General features: G+C 45.6%; 1 protein-coding gene across 1 annotated transcript in view; it reads left to right on the top strand.

The window, feature by feature from the left end:
* Nucleotides 1-12,873: 12,873 nt before the first annotated feature.
* The window catches only part of LOC138946843 (molybdenum cofactor sulfurase-like), a 32,977-nt gene continuing 25,850 nt past the window's right edge, over nt 12,874-20,000 (top strand). Inside the window, exon 1 of the mRNA XM_070318248.1 lies at nt 12,874-12,928. Coding sequence (XP_070174349.1) covers nt 12,874-12,928 — 55 coding nt within the window. The remainder of the gene's footprint in view (nt 12,929-20,000) is intronic.

Raw genomic sequence — 20,000 nt, 5'->3', positions numbered from 1 at the left:
GGGTAAATTCTTCCCCCTAACCCGCGGGGGGCCCTGTAATTGATAGTGCCACGGTGGTAAAAACCAGAAAGATAGATTAATACCCTGCAAATATCAATTTCTCTTTTCTGACCTGATGGCAAAAGTGTTGCTCTCACGTTGCTGTTGCTGTTGCTGTATGATGGATTACGAGATGCCACATTCTTTCTTTTTTCAGATTGTATCCCAGTAAAAAAAAATTTATATCATGTAAATTAAACTAAGCAGTTTCTTGCATACGGTACAGAAACACATGGCCTTTCTAGCCCTATAATTTGTTTTAACATTAACGGAGCGGCCTCATCACGAAGATCTGCACCTGAACTCATTTGTCTGGGCTTTGTTTTTGTCGTCATAAGTAACGATCAACGCTGTCAGTTTAAGTTATGGTTCTCCTTTGAGCTGAACATAGGGCTAGGTAAATCATCGTGCCTTTACGATGACGTTCACGGCTAAAAACAAGAGTATCGGCATCTGATATTATGCAGGGTGTCTCCAAAACAAAGTACCCGATTTTCTTTCAATACTACAGACAAGTCAGTAACTTTATTGAAATCTTTTGTGCGTGATATTGTAGTCAGTTCATAGAAGTTTTGTCCCCAGTTCACAGCTTTCAGTTGAGATCATCCGTTTCTTCACACCACGTGATCAATGTAGCCACCCCGTTTTCCAATGACAGACTGCATCCTCGTGAGTCATTGCCATATTGTTCATTACACTGGGGAATGTTCCCTGTGGGATGTTCTGGATTTCTCTGAGAATGATTGCCTTCAGTTGTTGTATTTGTTTGTTTGTTTGCTTAACGCCCAGCCGACCACGAAGCCGGGGCCATATCAGGGCGGTGCTGCTTTGACATTTAACGTGCGCCACACACAAGACAGAAGTCGCAGCACAGGCTTCATGTCTCACCCAGTCACATTATTCTGACACCGGACCAACCAGTCCTAGCACTAACCCCATAATGCCAGACGCCAGGCGGAGCAGCCACTAGATTGCCAATTTTAAAGTCTTAGGTATGACCCGGCCGGGGTTCGAACCCACGACCTCCCGATCACGGAGCAGACGCCTTACAACTAGGCCAACCGTGCCGGTTTCAGTTGTTGTAGGTTTCTTGGTCTGGGGTACATATTAGCGTATTAGCTTACATATTAGTTTGTCCATTTCTCGGTACTGATGTTTCAATGTCTTTTGGGGGTACTTTTTGTGTATACACCCTATTATATGTGCACACCTTGCCCCCCTCCGAAAGCGCAAGCGCAAGACAAAGACCTTAATGTGGCACATACTGCTTGACTAAAATCTTTACAAAAATTGACTATATTCTATACAAGAAACACTTAACAAGGGTAAAATGAGAAACAGAATCCGTTAGTCGCCTCTTACGACATGCTGGGGAGCATCGGGTAAGTTCTTCCCCCTAACCCGCGGGGGGAATGCCCAAAATGTTCACAGAATTAGAACTATATATGACAGCTGAATTTCAGATTTCCAGTATCTAAGAAATAACAGTTGGTTTTGTCTTACACAATAGACAAATTCCGAAAATATTTCGGGTTCAGTTTGTATGGGCTGTGAAGAGTGAATGCCCTTGCTTTTTACTCGGACAAACATTGGAGGGGCCAATCACTAGTCAAGGTTGTGTCGAAAACACGGGGACAGGAGCCCGTGTGAAGTTGTTTGTCAGAGGAAAATTTTGTTTGTTTGTTTGTTTGTTTGTTTGTTTGTTTGTTTAACGCCCAGCCGACCACGAAGGGCCATATCAGGGCGGTGCTGCTTTGACATATAACGTGCGCCACACACAAGACAGAAGTCGCAGCACAGGCTTCATGTCTCACCCAGTCACATTATTCTGACACCGGACCAACCAGTCCTAGCACTAACCCCATAATGCCAGACGCCAGGCGGAGCAGCCACTAGATTGCCAATTTTAAAGTCTTAGGTATGACCCGGCCGGGGTTCGAACCCACGACCTCCCGATCACGGGGCGGACGCCTTACCACTAGGCCAACCGTGCCGGTTGTCAGAGGAAAAGTAAGTGTATTCATTCTTTCACATCCAATACATACCCGGTCGACGGGGGTATTTCCGAAACTCGTCTATTCCGCCGATGTAACAACGGAAACCACCTTTTCCTCACGTTGGGGGAAAAAAAGCTGGAGCGGAATTGTCACCAGTTTAACTGTCACGATTTTCCTTGCAAAGAGATTCACAACCATGACTTTGTGCACTCTGTGACCACCGGACCATGACGTAGGGGGAGTCCCATATTGGTTGGGACGAGAAAGAATTTATCCGATGCTAACCAGCATGTCGTAAGAGGCGACTAACGGTTCTGTTTCTCCTTTTACCCTTGTTAAGTGTTTCTTGTATAGAATATAGTCAATGTTTGTAAAGATTTTAGTCAAGCAGTATGTAAGAAATGTTAAGTCCTTTGTACTGGAAACTTGCATTCTCCCAGTCAGGTCATATATTGTACTACGTTGCAAGCCCCTGGGGCAATTTTTTGATTAGTGCTTTTGTGAACAAGAAACAATTAACAAGTGGCTCTATCCCATCTCCCCCCTTTCCCCTATCCCATCTCCCCCCTTTCCTCGTCGCGATATAACCTTGAATGGTTGAAAACGACGTTAAACACCAAATAAAGAAAGAACCATGACGGAGACAAATGTACTACATGGTGCGTGAACAACAAGAGCAGGAAGCTAATGTTTCACCTCAAATGCTAAATTCCACCTCAGGGCATGTTAATCACTTTAACCCCAGTGTCTGTTTAATCCCTGTCGAGCTCATGATGTCTTTTGTCACTTATTTTTTTCTCTTTTTTTTTGGGGGGGGGGGGGGTTGTCGAGGATGAAAGGGGGGGGGGGGGGGGGCAGGTTTCTTTTCAGTCTTCTTCACCTTTTGTTTGTTTTGTAGTATTCCGTTCCGTTCTGAAAGTTTCTTTCTTTTTATCTTTCTGTCTGTCTTTCCTTATTGCTTCGTTTGATTGATTGTTTACTGGCCTTGCACCCCTCTTCAGCAGTACTAAATTTAAACCCACCACGTCTAACCTTCTTGCTGAAATAACACACTCCACTTACAACTTCTACTATTCAAACCTCTTGAAGAAAAACGTGTGTCACCACATGGACCCGTCAGTATAAAGCCCTGCGATGACCTTGGGGGGTCGACATGTTGAGATGTAGTAGGACTGAGGGTTTAAACCGTGCTCATCAATCAGTTACGTCGTTGTACAACCTCGTGGGTGAGGACTCTCAGGTACGAAAAGGTAACTGAGGAGAGAGAGAGAGAGAGAGAGAGAGAGAGAGAGAGAGAGAGAGAGAGAGAGAGAGAGAGAGAGAGAGAGAGAGAGATATTTAGGGGGTCAAGTTGACCTATAGGCCGGTGTTTGTGTCACTGTGTGTGTTTTCTAATCAAAAAGGTTCCACCTGAGAAAAGACTTTCATCTGTGAAAGACAGGTGGACCTGTTGTCTATTTAATTACAACCGAAGACGACTTTCGTCTGCGTTCTGTCTAATATTCATCGAGAATAAGACTTCTACCTGCGCCGGCACTTGTGTAACAATCGATCGATAATACGACTTCTACCTGTGTTCCAATTATGATTGTAAATCAACTTTCAACTGAGGCCGTCCAGTTACCATCAAGAATGAAATTTCACCTGCTGTTCTTCAATGTAACTATTCCTACGCACGATGATTCCACATAGCCAGTCATTCAGTGACTGCGCGCATACCACAGACAGTTTTGAGGCGCCGCCTTCGGGGTTGGGGGGGGGGGGGGATAGGGCTGTGCTGCAAAAAACAGACCTGGAAAAGACTTTCACCTGCGCTCTATCTCACTATTTACTGTGAAGAATCAACTTTCTCACCTGTGCTCTTCTTTCGATCAAGAATAGACTTTCTGTTGAGCTCCAGTTACTACCACCGAGAATGAATTTTCACCTGTGTTTTTCATTCTACAACTCCCACACAAAGATAAATTACTCTCAACTGCTACAATTCCCATTTTGTAATTGTTCACTGTCTGCGTGTATGTCACACACAATTTTGAACGGGGGTGGGATGGGGGGAGGGGAGGGGGAGGGGGCGGGTAGTAAAAAAAAACTATAGAAAACAGATCCAGAATTTTTTTTTTACCTGTCCCTCTTGATTGTTAGTTATTGTTGAAAATCAACTTCCACTTTCGCTCTGCTTTCCCGTTACAATCAAGAAAGAACGTTTTACCTTTACATCCCATGACCCAGACACTCATTCTGGACAAACCTTCAGTGGGCGAGGGAGAGGGGGAGATGAAGGGGGGGGGGAGAGGGGGAGGGGGTAGAAAACAGACGCCCTTGAAGAGGGCAGTGAGGTAAATGCCAAACGGGGCACACACAAACATTCACCCCCAGAAACATCTGTCGGCAATATTCCTCCGCTCTGCTCTCGCCTGCAACTTGTCTGGAACCACAGGCACAGAAAAAAAAACTTATTTTGATATTTATTGGTCTCCTTCACAGAAAGACTCTTGTCTCTTTACCGTCTAATAATACGGAACAGCTGGTCTGTCGTCACGGTCATTACCACGTGTGTGCAGGTTCATTCAGACATGACTTTTCATCTACGCTTGCTTGACGATTCTAAAACCACAGGCGCCAAGAAAACGCTTTCTTTCATATTGAATGGTCTCTTTCAGTGGACATCCTATAATGCTCCGTTTACACCTTCAACGCACTTGCCATCTCGCTCGTTTTCTTCCCGTCATTGGCGCGTGTTTTCCGTCAGCGCGTGTCAGCTGTTACTCTTTACTGTCCATTACCGGGCAGCTGGTGTCTCGTTATGGTCATTACCAGAAGAGGGCGGGGTCATTCAGCCTTCTGGCCTATGTTTTCTTGACCCACAGACACCAAAAAACACTTACATCAATACGTAATGGTCTCCTTCCGTGAGCGTCCTTACTATTTACCGCCCCGGCGTTAGCGGACAGCTGGTCTCTCGTTATGGTCATTGTCACAGGTATGCGGGGGTCATTCAAACTGGGATTCCGACCTACGCTTCTATCTATGACGATTCTACCAATGACTCATGCTTAACTTGTCCTTACCATCCTGATAAAGTCAGCGACTTTCTGACGAAAATGTGATGAGGAATTAACCCAAACTGGTTGCTGTTGTTTTTTGTATTTTCGGTTTTTTAGATTCTACCAAAGATCTTCTCTTGCTACGCTAGCAGTAGAAGAGATATTCTTCTACAACAATAGGCGTCTCATAAAAAGAGTTACTGGTCGACATTTTCATTCTGAAATGTGTCCTATATAATTATGTCTATCGTTCCTTGAGTATCTTATTGAGTCTTTCTCTCGTTCCCTTCTTTGCCTACTAAAGAACTGCCCCCATGAACGTTTACGCTGTGCCGAAGAGACGATTGATTTACGATGGAACAATACAACTAACACTGCCTTACCCAATCAAGTTTTAGAAACTTTTTTAATCATATATTTTCTTTTTCTTTTTGTAGACTGAGATAATCTTGCATGACGCCTGACTGACACCCCACGGCAGCTGATGATTTCAACAGGCATATATCTGCAATCCAATCTACGCGCCTGAGATGGTTCTGGGATTACAGACGTTTCTGAACCTATTTCTGAAGTAAAATTGTTCTAATGATCGTCCTCTATGAAAATGACTCTGCCCTTGCTTTAGCATAATTATGAACAGCATATGGGAGAACTACACTATGACTATGAGCACACAAGTTATCAGAGGTTTACTATAATCGACAAAAACCCTTAAATCTTTTTCTAGCGCGGGCGTGTGCGTGTGTGTGTGTGTGTGTGTGTGTGTGTGTGTGTGTGTGTGTGTGTGTGTGTGTGTGTGTGTGTGTGTGTGTGTGTGTGTGTGAGGGTGAGGGTGATTCTTTCTTTCTTTATTTGGTGTTCAACGTCGTTATGAGGGTGAGTGTGTGTGTGTGTATGTGTGTGTGTGTGTATGTGTGTGCGTTTGTGTGCGTGCGTGCGTGCGTGCGTGCGTGAGTGCTTGCGTGCGTGCGTGCGTGCGTGCGTGCGTGCGTCTCTCTGTGTCTCTATGTGTGTGTCTTTGTCTGTGTAAAAAACTATGCAAGTTCAACGGTAATACTAGGAATACTGTCACTTTAAGTATGACTGTGCAGACTATTTAGAAGTGTTCAATTCCACAACGAACAAATAATCTTGCCGTTACTACTGCAAATGTTGGACATTGTTCCACTTCTAAACAAGCTATCGTCACTTGACATCCCTCACGGCTAACGACTTAGAAATGTCACAGTCACTATCAAAAAACAAGAAAGCTATGTTGTAAGAACGTTTAATTACTGACAAAACAAAACGTTACGTTGACAAATATATCGACCCAGCGGTCTTTTAAATGCACAGACAAACACTAATTACACAAAACCTATCTTGAAAAATGTCAAAACATGATTCAATTGTGTCTTCCCTGCCAGCGGCCGAATTTGTTTTCAAGATTTGTGTAATTAGTGTTTGCCTGTGCATTTAAAAGACCGCTGGGTCGATATATTTGTGAACGTAACGTTTCGTTTTGTCAATACTTAAACGTTTCAACAACATACCCTTCTTGTTTTTTATTCTGAATTTTGGAACGTTGGCAGTCTATTTATTTTTGGATTTTTGCCACAGCCACTATTTTCCACTGAGCAGAATACCTTGGAGAGGACCTGCTAAAATTGGCCGAAGAGGATCACACTCACGAGCGTCCATTTCATGGCTATCTAGGACCTGTGCCACGTACCACAGCTGCTCAGTTCTGGCACTCTGTTTTGTCTATTGGCCCTGAACTTGACTGCAACAGCTTGATACAGTGGAACCCCCTCCCCCATCTTAAGACCTCCACAAATTTGACAAAACAAGGTCTTAAAAAGAAGTTTGTTTGTTTGTTTGTTTGTTTGCTTAACGCCCAGCCGACCACGAAGGGCCATATCAGGGCGGTGCTGCTTTGACATTTAACGTGCGGCACACACAAGACAGAAGTCGCAGCACAGGCTTCGTGTCTCACCCAGTCACATTATTCTGACACCGGACCAACCAGTCCTAGCACAAACCCCATAATGCCAGATGCCAGGCGGAGCAGCCACTAGATTGCCAATTTTAAAGTCTTAGGTATGACCCGGCCGGGGTTCGAACCCACGACCTTCCGATCACGGGGCGGACGCCTTACCACTAGGCCAACCGTGCCGGTCTCTTAAAAAGAAGGGAGTCTTAAAATCGGGGCAAACTTACAGAGGTTATGAACAGGAAGTCAAAGAAAACAAGGTTCTTTCTTTACTTTCTTTATTTGGTGTTTAACGTCGTTTTCAACCACGAAGGTCTGGGACTGGCTGATCTTTCTTAACCCAGTGTGGGATTTTCAGTGGGGCGACCACCCCCAACCCAGCGCGTCCCCGGGTGGCGGATAGGGGAACGGTCTTCAGATATGGAGATCAGCCGCTTGCGGCCGCGGACCAAACTGGCTCCGGGTGGGATCCCGGCAAATCCTCCCCCCTGTGCTCTCAGGGTAGGACGTACGGGCCATGAGCTAAGGGTGAGGTAACCCCGACAGAAAACCCCGAATGCTGAAGACGGAGGACCCGGGCCGCACGGCGCATTCTAACAAACCACGGGTACACGCACTTACGCAAATGATGACACAATCAACCAGCACAGATGGAAATGGCGCTCGCCCATTGAGGACCCCCCAGGGTGGAGCAGCGTCGGGTCCCATGCCTCAAAGGGACCCAGCCCCAACTACTGGAGGTCCCTCCCGTCCGTCTTGTCACGCCAGGGGACGCGGGAGGAAAGTGACTGGCACCACCACAACCAGGAAGAAACCCAGTCAGCAGCGACCTTTTCAGGTCATGCACTGGAACGCAGAAAGTATCCTGAACAAGAAGACAGAGTTGGAGCATATCCTGCATGAGAAGAACATCAACATCTGCTGTATTCAGGAGACGCACCTGACACCCCAAAAGTCCTTCAAAGTGAGAGGCTACCAATGCCTTAGGTCCGACAGAACAGACCGAAGCAAAGGAGGAATCCTGACCCTCATCAGGAACAACATCAATGCCTGTTTGATAGAAACGCACATGGAGGACTCCGAATATCAGGTGATTCGAATCCAGACGAAGACATCAGAATTCCATCTTGTCAACTTCTACTGCCCCAATGATAGACACCTCGCCCTTGACACGATCCCCGCAAAGGCCTCCAACTTCATCGTGGTGGGTGACTTCAACAGTCATTCACAGAGTTGGGGATATGACCACCTGGATCGGAGAGGAGAAGAGGTGGAGAACTGGCAGGACGACAAAGGTCTCATCCTTTTGAACAGTCCCTTTGACTGCCCTACATTCTACTCCAGAAGATGGCACACTACATCAACTCCTGACCTAGCCTTCTGCACGGAAGACATGCACCAGCTAATCAGCAGAGAGGTCGGAGAACAGCTAGGTGGAAGTGACCATCGGCCAGTCTTTTTGACCCTGGGTATGGAGTCCTGCACTGAAGCTTCCTTCCCACGGTGGAACTACAAAAGAGCGAACTGGTTCCTCTTTAGACACCGCACCAGCGAACTCACCAAAGACATCAGAGTCGAGGGTCGAGACATCAACATGGTGGCGAAGGACTTCAACATGAGCATCCTCAGAGCAGCGCATGAGTCCATTCCCAGGGGTGCCAGGAGAGACTATAAGCCCTACTGGAGCAATGAATTGCAGGAACTGGATGATGATCTGGCAGACGCCAGAAGGGAAGCAGAAGTCAACCCGTCACAAAACAACAACATCCGCCTCCAGGAAGCCAAAGCCAAATTTCTCAAAAAGAAGCTACAGGCAAGACGGAGAAGCTGGCAAGAGAAAACAAGCTCTCTGAACCTTGAGAAGGATGGCAGAAAGCTCTGGAGGCTCACCAAGCAGTTGAATGATGAGAACACCAGCAGAGGAAAGATCACATTAGAAGAGAACGAGAAGGTGCTAACTGGAAAGCATGCTGCCAACCAATTTGCTGAAAGCTATGCAGCTGAGAGCAACCTCCATGTTAGCCCCGAGAAACAGAGAGAAGCAAGAAGAGAGAAAAGAGAGAGACCTGCCAGACAGTCGACAGTGGACGCCATGAGTCAACCACTCACACTCCACGAGCTGCACTCAGCTCTGAAAAAGTCAAAGGCGAAGAAGTCCCCTGGCCCAGACGGCATCACCAACGAGATGCTAACCCACCTTGGTAGCGCAGCAGAGAACAAGCTACTCGAGGTCTTCAACAGCAGCTGGCAAGAAGGATCGCTACCACAACTCTGGCGAGAAGCGATCATGATCCCCATCTTAAAAAAAGGGAAGGATCCAAAGAAGGCCACCAGCTATCGCCCAATCAGCCTCACCAGCTGTGTTGTGAAGACCCTGGAGAGAATTGTGAACGAGCGCCTCAGGTGGTACCTGGAATCCAGGAACCTCCTCGCCCCTGAACAAGCTGGATTCCGACAGTTCCGCAGCACTGAAGATCAGGTCACTTACCTGGCGCAAGAAGTTGAAGATGCCTTTCAGGAACAGAAGCTGGTCTTCGTCACCTGGATAGATCTTCAGAAGGCCTTTGACAAGGTCTGGAAAGATGGACTCCTTGTAAAACTGCTGAGGAAAGGCGTGTCCAGCAACATGTACCAGTGGATTCGCTCTTACCTCTATAACCGCAGGGCAAGAGTTAACGTCGACCAGACCAAAAGCAAGAAGTTCCTCCTTCGTCATGGCGTCCCTCAGGGCGGAGTCCTCTCCCCCACACTCTTCCTTCTCTTCATCGACGATCTGGTGTCTGAGATGCCCAAGGGGATCAAAGCTGCTCTCTACGCAGACGACCTTGTGATCTGGTGCAAGGAGGAGCACGCAAGTACTGCCACCTACAGAATGCAGCAAGCGGCAGATAGGCTGAACGCATGGGCAGAAGATTGGTGCGTCTCCATCAACAAGGAGAAATCCTCCACCACCCTATTCACACTGTCGCCAAAGCAGAAAGCCGGAACCATTAGGCTTGGTGGAACTCCTCTGAGAGAGGATGAAGAAGCAACGTACCTTGGTGTCACCTTTGATAGACGGCAGACCTGGAAACCACACATTGCACAGGCAGAGACGAAGGCCCGGCGCAAGCTAGCCATACTCAGGAAGCTGGCAGGTACCACCTGGGGAGCGAACGAGAAGATACTGAAGACAGTATACCAGGGAACAATCAGACCCCACCTCGAGTACGGCTCCACAGCGTGGTCAACCTCAGCCAAGACAAACCTGCAGACCCTTGACCGTGTGCAAAACCAGGCCCTCCGACTCATCACTGGTGCAATGAAATCCACGCCCATCAAGGAAATGGAGAAGCTTACCACCATCCAACCCCTCTGTCAGAGAAGAGAAGCCAAGACTATGGTACAGGCCGAGAAGCTCAAGTGCCTACCCGACCACCCCATGAAGCACAGACTGAGCAACCTCACCAAGAACCGGCTCAAACGGAGCAGTTTTGTACACGAGAGCAAGAGACTTTCTCGACAGTACAGGGAAGTCCTCCCACAGAACACTCTACCTCTGACTCAAGAAGAAGAGGAAACCCCCAAGGCAACAGAGAAACCAGGCATCCAGATCTGCACCAGTGTTCCACATGTTACCTCAGGAGAAGATCAGAATGACACAGCTCGACAGGCACTCACCTTAGCCCTGATCGACGAACAGTACCCAAAAGAGGCGTGGATCCATGTATACACCGATGGATCAGCAACTAACGCCGTGCTCAATGGAGGTGCAGGCATTCTCATCCAGTTCCCTGGGGGACATACAGCTACATCCAGCGTTGCCACTGGCAAACACTGCACAAACTATAAAGCAGAAGCAGAAGCTCTCATGCAGGCCGCCTCCTTGGTTCAGGACTCCGCAGACCCTTGCTACCAAGTTGTCTTCCTCTCGGACGCCCTTTCAGTCCTTCAGGCCCTAGAGAACGACAAACTCCCACAGCTGGCCAAAGCATTACAGATGGTCAGACAAACCAGAAGAGTTGTCCTCCAGTGGATACCAGCACACTGTGGGATACCAGGAAATGAAAGGGCAGATGAGCTGGCGAAAGAAGGAGCCGTGGAAGACCAACCTGAAAACAGTGTCAGCTTTAGTGAGCAGAAGACAATCATCAAGGCATTGATGAGGCCAAGGACAAACAGAGATGACTACCACACAATGTCCAGAGAGCAGCAAGTCAACCTCATCAGGCTGCGTACTGGCCACAACAGGCTCAATGCTCACATGAACCGAAAGTTCAAGCTGGCGCCATCACCAACCTGTGCCTGCGGTCAAGAAGACCAAACAGCGGAACACATCTTACAGCGATGTCCCTTACTAGATGAGGAACGAAAAGAAGTGTGGCCGTCACCAACTCCCTTGCAGACCAAACTATACGGCAGTCGACAGGAGTTGGAGAAAACAACAACATTTATCACCAGTGCTGGACTGATTGTGTAACCTCTGCGAACGCCAAGAAGAAGAAGAAGAACCACGAAGGTTATATCGCGACGGGGAAAGGGGGGAGATGGGATAGACGGCCACTTGTTCATTGTTTCTTGTTCACAAAAGCACTAATCAAAACATGGCTCCAGGGGCTTGCAACGTAGTACAATATATGACCTTACTGGGAGAATGCAAGTTTCCAGTACAAAGGACTTAACATTTCTTACATACTGCTTGACTAAAATCTGTACAAACATTGACTATATAAAGAAAACAAGGTCTTAAAAAGGAGGCTGAGGGAGTCTTAAAATGGGAGTACATTTAGAGGTTATGTTTAGAAAGTCAAAGAAAACAAGGTCTTAAAATGGAGAAAGTCTTGAATGGGGGAGGGGGGGGAGGTCTTAAACGGGTGGTTCCACTGTACCTTGCTTGCTTGCTGTGCATGGGTATGTTGACTGTTTTCCCCTCAGGACTGAGGGAGTCTTCAACATGCAATCCAGCAGTCCGGTCCTCAACTGATCGAAGTGTTCCACTTTTGAACGCACTTTTCAAGTTGTGAACACTGTGCGACATACTTTATAACGCTACTAGCAAAAGTAGTACATGTGGTATATGCAAAATAGTGTTTACAATGCGTGCTATTTTTGCAAATATAATTATATGGTATTCCACACGTGACAGTGTTCACAACTGGCTGCAAAACGTGTGTTCAGTGTCAAAAGTGGAACATTTTAGCTTAGAGTGTAACAACACTCAGTTTGTTTAGTGGGCCAGTAGATCACACTGCGTTTCTTTACGTGCGTAGATTTACTGTCAGTCTACGGGGGGAAAACAACAACATTTAGTCAACGAAAACAAAAAGGTACCGCTGCCTGTAAAGTCACCGAGTCAGGCGGCTTCCTGCCGCGAAAGAAGTGAGAACAGAATGCCCCGACGCTGAAAAAAGCAACATCATTGCTTAGTACCAAGTACCGGTGCATTTAGTTCACTATGTCTATATAATTCAGTAGGACAGCTTTCTACCCTCTGTTGATATATACATATATAGGTTAATTAAGTGAAAGCCAACGACGAGAAAAATCCATCAGTACCGTTGCATTTTTTACTGCGCCTGTCGTTCTGTCAAAACGGTTTGCTAACCGTGCTTGAGGTGTGTATGTTTACTGCTTTCCGTTCTGAAAGGCGTCTGCAGTCTGTTACCATGCAGATCACCATTACCGTTACACCTACCCCACCCTACCCCTCCCATCATACCCCTCCCTTCCCCTAGAAGAGGATTTCCTTCACGTTCAGTCAAATATATATATTCTACTGTACTGCTACGCTGCTGAAGGAGTCGAAAGCGACCACCTTTATCCGTAAAAATATGACCACACAATGCCTGCACACCTCCGGGACAACCTGTGTCTGGCCTGTCTAAAAACACCTCCGCGTGAGGGGTTTTGCTGCCAGCACGGTGAAGATAAAGAGGGAACATTTTCTCTGCCCGCGCGGCAGCAAGCAGGATGTCTCGGAACTGTACGGTGGAACCCCCTTTTAAGACGCCCGAATTTAACACTTCCTCTCTTTCAAGACCTTCCAGTTTTTCTCAGACTTTCTGTTCATAGCCTCTCACCTCCGGGACAACCGGTAATCTTGAACTTTAGCGTGTTAAATTCATTGCTCATAATTCAGAGGCATTTAAGTCTCCAAATTTGTAGAACCTGCATTTGTAATCATAACAAGTCATTTTAGATCCCTTTGAAGTTACGGAATGAACTCCGATGAACTGTACGAATGCATTTCGTTTACATGGGTCAAAGAAGAAATTATCCGTATGAGCGAACAAGGGAGACAACTCCTTCGTGTAAATGATGTCCCATGGTTGACAACGTACGCCATTTTCGGTGCATTTTCGTCGATTGAACAACCAAATTAATTAATTATGCCTAAGTTTGAAGCTCAATCCGTCAATTAATTTCACGACAAATGTTCTTCGGCTTGCTTACATGGACTTGTATCAAAAATAAGTAAAGAATGCCACTGGATTCTGAGCTATGAATTTAACACGCTAAAGTTCAAGATTACCGGACAACCTGTGTCTGGCCTGTCTGAAAACACCTCCGCGTGAGGGGTTTTGCTGCAAGCGCGTTGAAGATAAAGAGGGAACATTTTCTCTGCCCGCACGGCAGCAAGCAGGATGTCTAGTCTCTGAACTGTACGGTGGAACCCCCTTTTAAGACGCCCGAATTTAACACTTCCTCTCTTTCAAGACCTTTATTCTCAGACTTTGGTTTAGACTTCTTCTTCTTCTTCTTCTTCTTCTTCAGCGTTCCAGAATTTTCTGGTTACGTGTGAGCTCGTTTGCCCATTTGGGTTCCCCACACTATGCTCTGAGAGCATAGTCAGCTTCACTCCGCTTTCGTTGAGTAGGCATGCTGAGTATTTTCGTGTTTCCATAACCCACCGAACTCTGACATGGATTACAGGATCTTTTCCGTGCGCACTTGGTCTTGTGCTTGCGTGTACACACGAAGGGGGTTAAATCACTTGCAGGTCTGCACATAAGTTGACCTGGGAGATCGGAAAAATCTCCACCCTTAACCCACCAGGCGGCAGCGACCGGGATTCGAACTCACGACCTCCCGATTAGGAGGCCGACGTCTTACCACCACGCCACTGCGCCCGTCTTTTGGTTTAGACAAAAGGTTATTCCATTATTATCATGGGATAACTAACTCAAGCATATAATGCTTATTTTAAGTAATCCTGGTATGTACATAACAAAGGTTAACATGACTCAGACTGTCTGTTCATAGCCTCTGTCAATGCAAGTTCCCCCATTCAATAAGAATCCACCCGACTTCTCCAGATTGTTGAAGGTCTTCAAAGGTGTGTTCCACTGTTCACCATAACGGACATCGCTCAGCGAATCTCACACATTACAGGCGACACTAGTTTGGGCGATCTTGTTAAATAATCATTTGCCATTTAACTGCTAAAACTGGTTGGATGACAAACATGTGGGAGAGGGGTTATCGTTTGGCGAAGATCAGTACAGAGGAAGACCTTTTGTTTTGATTAATTAAAACAAAATGTGCCATAAATCGGTCACTAAATGCTGCATGGCCCGTTTTGTATCTTATTCTTCTTCTTCTTCAGCGTTCCAGAAATTCTGGTGACGTGTGAGCTCGTTTGCCCATTTGGGTTCCCCACACTATACTCTGAGAGCATAGTCAACTTCACTCCGCTTTCGTTGGGTAGGCATGCTGGGTATTTTCGTGTTTCCATAACCCACCGAACTCCGACATGGATTACAGGATCTTTTCCGTGCGTACTTGGTCTTGTGTGTGCGTGTACACACGAAGGGGGTTAAGTCACTAGCAGGTCTGCACATAAGTTGACATGGGAAATCAGAAAAATCTCCACTCTTAACCCACCAGGCGGCAGCGACCGGGATTCGAACTCACGACCTTCCGATTGGGAGGCCGACGTCTTACCAATGCGCCACTTCGCCCGTATCTTATTCACCTCAAAGGCCCATGTCGACTTCGCGAAGACGTTACCTAGTGTGGGTTTTTTTCGGAACACTCAGTACCAAAGCTTCGTGCAGCGAGTTTCGTGAAGTCGACTTCGCCCAGTTAATTGAGAGAATATTGGAAACTGACTGCGGGGTGGCTTGTTCCGGGTGGAAGTGGTGGAAATCGACCCTTTCGGTCCGACCATACGCTGCCGTTCTGCTGCCAACCTTCCACCCCCACACAGATGCAAATACCTGCCGAAGAATCAATCCCTTTGACTTACGTAGAATGCCGGGAGAAAAATGTGTTGATTCTGCCGAGCGTTTGCTGTCTAACAAAACAATGAAGATTCTTTTTGCAGAACAACACGCAGCTTTTGCACAAAACTGAGACGAAGAGGGAGAGAAAGAGCATGTGCACACACATACAGCTGTTTTCTTCTTTGTTTTGTTTTACTTAAGTTGACTCTCTGTCTCTGTCTCTGTCTCTCTCTCTGTCTCTCTCTCTCTCTCCACCCTCTCTCTCCACCCCCCTCTCTCTGTCTCTCTGTCTCTGTCTCTCTGTCTGTCTCTCTCTCTTTCTCTCCGCCCTCTCTCTCTCTCTCCACCCTCCCTCTCTCTCTCTCTCTCTCTCTCTCCACCCTCTCTCTCTCTCTCTCTCTCTACCCTCTCTCTCTCTCCACCCCCTCTCTCTCTGTCTCTCTCTCTCCACACCCCCCCCCCCTCTCTCTGTCTCACTCTGTCTCTCTCTGTCTCTCTCTGTCTCTCTCCACCCACCCCCCTCTCTCTCTGTCTCTCTCAGTATCTCTCAGTCTGTCTGTTTGTCTGTCTGTCTGTCTCTATCTCTCTCTCTCTGCACCCACCCTCTCCCCACTCATGCCCGGTCACTGACATAGTAGATCTACATTCCGCTCTTCTGTTTTGGTTCTCGAAACCAAAGTTATTTTTTCCATTTTCTGGTCAACAAATCACTTGCCAAGTTTCACCCATGATAACATTGTGACAGACGAAACATTCAGTTCAGTTTGTAGTTACGGCTCTCATCAATCTCAAAAGACAAAACATTCTCAAAAAGCCGAAATATTCTCCCAAAAACCGAAATATTCTCAAGAAGACGAAAATGTCATCATTCTCCAAAAGGCAAAGAACTCAAGTCAAGAAGACGAGAATTTAATGTAGGTATAATCCCTATAGCTCTCATCATTTAACAATGATGGACGCACAGCCGTTCACCTATCATCATAAACAACAATTAACTTCCAGCCATCCGTCACGCATGTGCAAAATCAATACGCAAGTACTGTCTATTACCTAAGTAGCGACTGCGTTTATGAGCAATCACGTATGTTCTCCATCTGTATGTACACTAAAGACGCTCAGTACTGTACTGCTGGCGTTATGATCCCTCATGCGTTTCAATAAATCAATACATTCAGAGGCAGTGTGTTCTCCCATTATTACCTTGCTTTAGGAGCAATCACACATTCCACGAATTATTGTATCAGGACTGTGTATCATAAATAATCTGTATTCAAGATCAGCTACGCACGCAGGCTGCGGTTGCCTTCATACGAAGTACTTATGACTCTTCGGTGTCTTTCTGGATAGCAGATGTTACTATTTCCTTCTCACAGTAAAATCGCTTCAACGAACAGCACGGTCAGTTAATCGAAACCTTGAAGCCCCTCTCAATGTTTACCAGCTGGACCCTGAAGCTTTATCCATAATATGACAAATGTAATACACTGTACATCACGCGCCGTCATTCCGTACTATCCCGAAGAAGGCAGTTGGTCGCTGCTGAAATGATAATAAAGAAATACCTAACCTGGTTACTACTGTGTCCTCTTTTTGTTGCATTTAGTCAAGTTTTGACTAAATGTTTTAACATAGAGGGGGAATCGAGACGAGGGTCGTGGTGTATGTGTGTGTGTGTGTGTGTGTCTGTCTGTCTGTCTGTGCGTGTGTGTGTGTGTAGAGCGATTCAGACCAAACTACTGGACCAATCTTTATGAAATTTGACATGAGAGTTCCTGGGAATGATATCCCCGGAAGTTTTTTTCTTTTTTTCGATAAATACCTTTGATGACGTCATATCCGGCTTTTTGTAAAAAGTTGAGGCGGCACTGTCACACCCTCATTTTTCAATCAAATTGATTGAGATTTTGGCCAAGCAATCTTCGACAAAGGCCGGACTTCGGTATTGCATTTCAGCTTGGTGGCTTAAAAATTGATTAATAACTTTCGTCATTAAAATTTGAAAATTGTGGAAAAAAAAGAAAAAAAGATAAAACGATCCACATTTACGTTCATCTTATTCTTCATCATTTTCTGATTCCAAAAACATATAAATATGTTATATTTGGATTAAAAACAAGCTCTGAAAATTAAAAATATAAAAAGTATGATCAAAATTAAATTTTCGAAATCAATTTAAAAACACTTATCTTATTCCTTGTTCGTTCCTGATTCCGTAAACATATAGATATGATATGTTTGGATTAAAAACACGCTCGGAAAGTTAAAACGAAGAGAGGTACAGAAAAGCGTGCTATCCTTCTCAGCGCAACTACTACCCCGCTCTTCTTGTCAATTTCACTGCCTTTGCCACGAGCGGTGGACTTACGATGCTACGAGTATACGGTCTTGCTGAAAAATTGCATTGCGTTCAGTTTCATTCTGTGAGTTCGACAGCTTGACTAAATGTTGTATTTTCGCCATACGCGACTTGTTTAGATATGAAGTTTTGTGTAGTAAACTAAAACTGATGTCTTTCTGCTGTCAAGTCTTCCAGTTATCGGACAAAAGATAGTCTATCGCTACGCTGCATCTTCAACTGTTGTCGTCCGAAGGGATAACTTTAGTGGAATGAGATTCAAAAAAACACCACATTATTTACGGGTGCGTAGTTATTTGCAGTGACCGTTGTGAACTATGTTGTCAACAAAGGTATATAATCGAAAATGGCCACCTTGTGTTCACCTTCAGTCAAAACTTGACATCAATCTCTACACTTACTTCCGTGATTTACATTGACATGAAATGAAAGTTTGCATTTACACCAAAAAAACATGCAAGCAAGACAAGGATCAAGCATCTGCGAGACCGGCACGGTTGGCCTTGTGGTAAGGCGTCCGATCCGCCCCGTGATCGGGAGGTCGTGGGTTCGAACCCCGGCCGGGTCATACCTAAGACTTTAAAATTGGCAATCTAGTGGCTGCTCCGCCTGGCGTCTGGCATTATGAGTGCTAGGACTGGTTGGTCCGGTGTCAGAATAATGTGACTGGGTGAGACATGAAGCCTGTGCTGCGACTTCTGTCTTGTGTGTGGCGCACGTTATATGTCAAAGCAGCACCGCCCTGATATGGCCCTTCGTGGTCGGCTGGGCGTGAAGCAAACAAACAAACAAACAAAAAGCATCTGCGACTCCTTAATCATCGCCAAAGGTAACTCAAGTGACATTTATCCATAATTAATTCTCCAGGCAGTTTCTGGTTTTAAGCTTTTGGATCTCTCAGCATTCATTTCACTGATTCAACCAATCACTCGTCTATCTTACACAAACAGGTAAACATCGCAGACTTAACGGCTCAAGCACAAAGGCCGAAGCAAAGCGAAACCTTTGACATCGTCTGCGCTCATTCAAGCACTGCATTGATTTCTTTACCTCCACTCCACAAGAGCGACCCATTTTCTTCTACCAACGCTTTTTCCAGTGTTTCCACAGCTAACAAAAATCGTTTCTTCCCACTGGCCAAAACTGCGTAGTCCGAAGGAGAAAAAAGCCTCGCAGAGTTCGCTCGATACGATCAAGGTTGAAATATGTGCGTATGCGTGGGGTTGGGCGGTCCGGAGTACTGATATGCTGTAGTCTGTTCGGAGATATTTTTTTGTTTATTAGGGGTTTTTTCTTCTTTTTTTCGCTATACGTAATTGATTCTGACGCAGAATCGGAAAGACGCAGAGCATGCAGAAAGTGTGCCTAGTTTTCACCCAAAGGTAACATAAAGGTCGAATGAGTCAAAACTGAGTGCTTGTGGGGGAAAGTGCAAAAATAAAAGACAACAAAGATTATAGATAAGTTAAACAAAACATTTTTTTAAAGGGAGATTTCCAGAGCTTCCATGTTCTGCAGCTCTTACCTTTTGGAAAATCGTCATTCTTAGGCACACACACAAAAAATAGTCTGTTTACGGTAATATAGGCCAAAAAAATAGGGTCGGTAGGTCGGGATTTTTTATTTTTTTTATTTTTTTTCCCAAATGCCAAAAAAAGTCTAGGGTCGCGCGAAAAAATAGGGTCGGTCGGAATACCGTAAACAGACTTTTTTTTTTGCCTTAAATGTTGGGACAGCAAAAACAAGACATTCTTAACATTCTTGGTTTTGGAACGTTTAGCAGTCTGTCTGGTTCGGATCTTTGTCCCTATCAATAATACTCCATTAATAGTACTGAGAATGTTGTGAATGTTTTGTTTTGTTCATGACTACACGTTTATATAGGCCTAACCTTTATTGTGTGTGTGTCGTTATTTGTTTTAGTTTTTTCTTCTTTTTTTTTGAGCATTAAAGGGCAGAAAGTTTATGTTGTACAAATTGTACCGAACCCCCGAGGATAAGCTTAATACCATGCAGTGTACAAAGACAATTGCGCAAGCATTGGCATTGCATTGGGAGCATCGATTTCATTCCCTATTTGACGTGGTCAGATTTCATTCACTATTTGATGCGGTACGAGTAAAATGTAAAAAAAAAAATGGTATCCAGCTCTTGGAACAAAACTCGAATACCAGATTACAACAACAACAAAACCTGCACGATCATTGCTTACACTACCTGAACGACCTTCCTGTACGAGCAAAGCAAAATAAAGGTCGGATGCAAGAAAAGCAGAAGATAAAGTACAGATTCCTGCCGCTGCCAAAACGGCAATGAACCCTTCTAGCACAATTGGCACGCTGACGAAACAGACGTGAACGGAACAGTGATGATGCCTGCATAATTCAA

The sequence above is a fragment of the Littorina saxatilis genome, linkage group LG14 (assembly GCF_037325665.1).
Source record: "Littorina saxatilis isolate snail1 linkage group LG14, US_GU_Lsax_2.0, whole genome shotgun sequence".
NCBI lineage: Eukaryota > Metazoa > Mollusca > Gastropoda > Littorinimorpha > Littorinidae > Littorina > Littorina saxatilis.
Note: the sequence above shows the minus strand (reverse complement) of the source record. Positions and strands in the feature narration are given on the sequence as shown.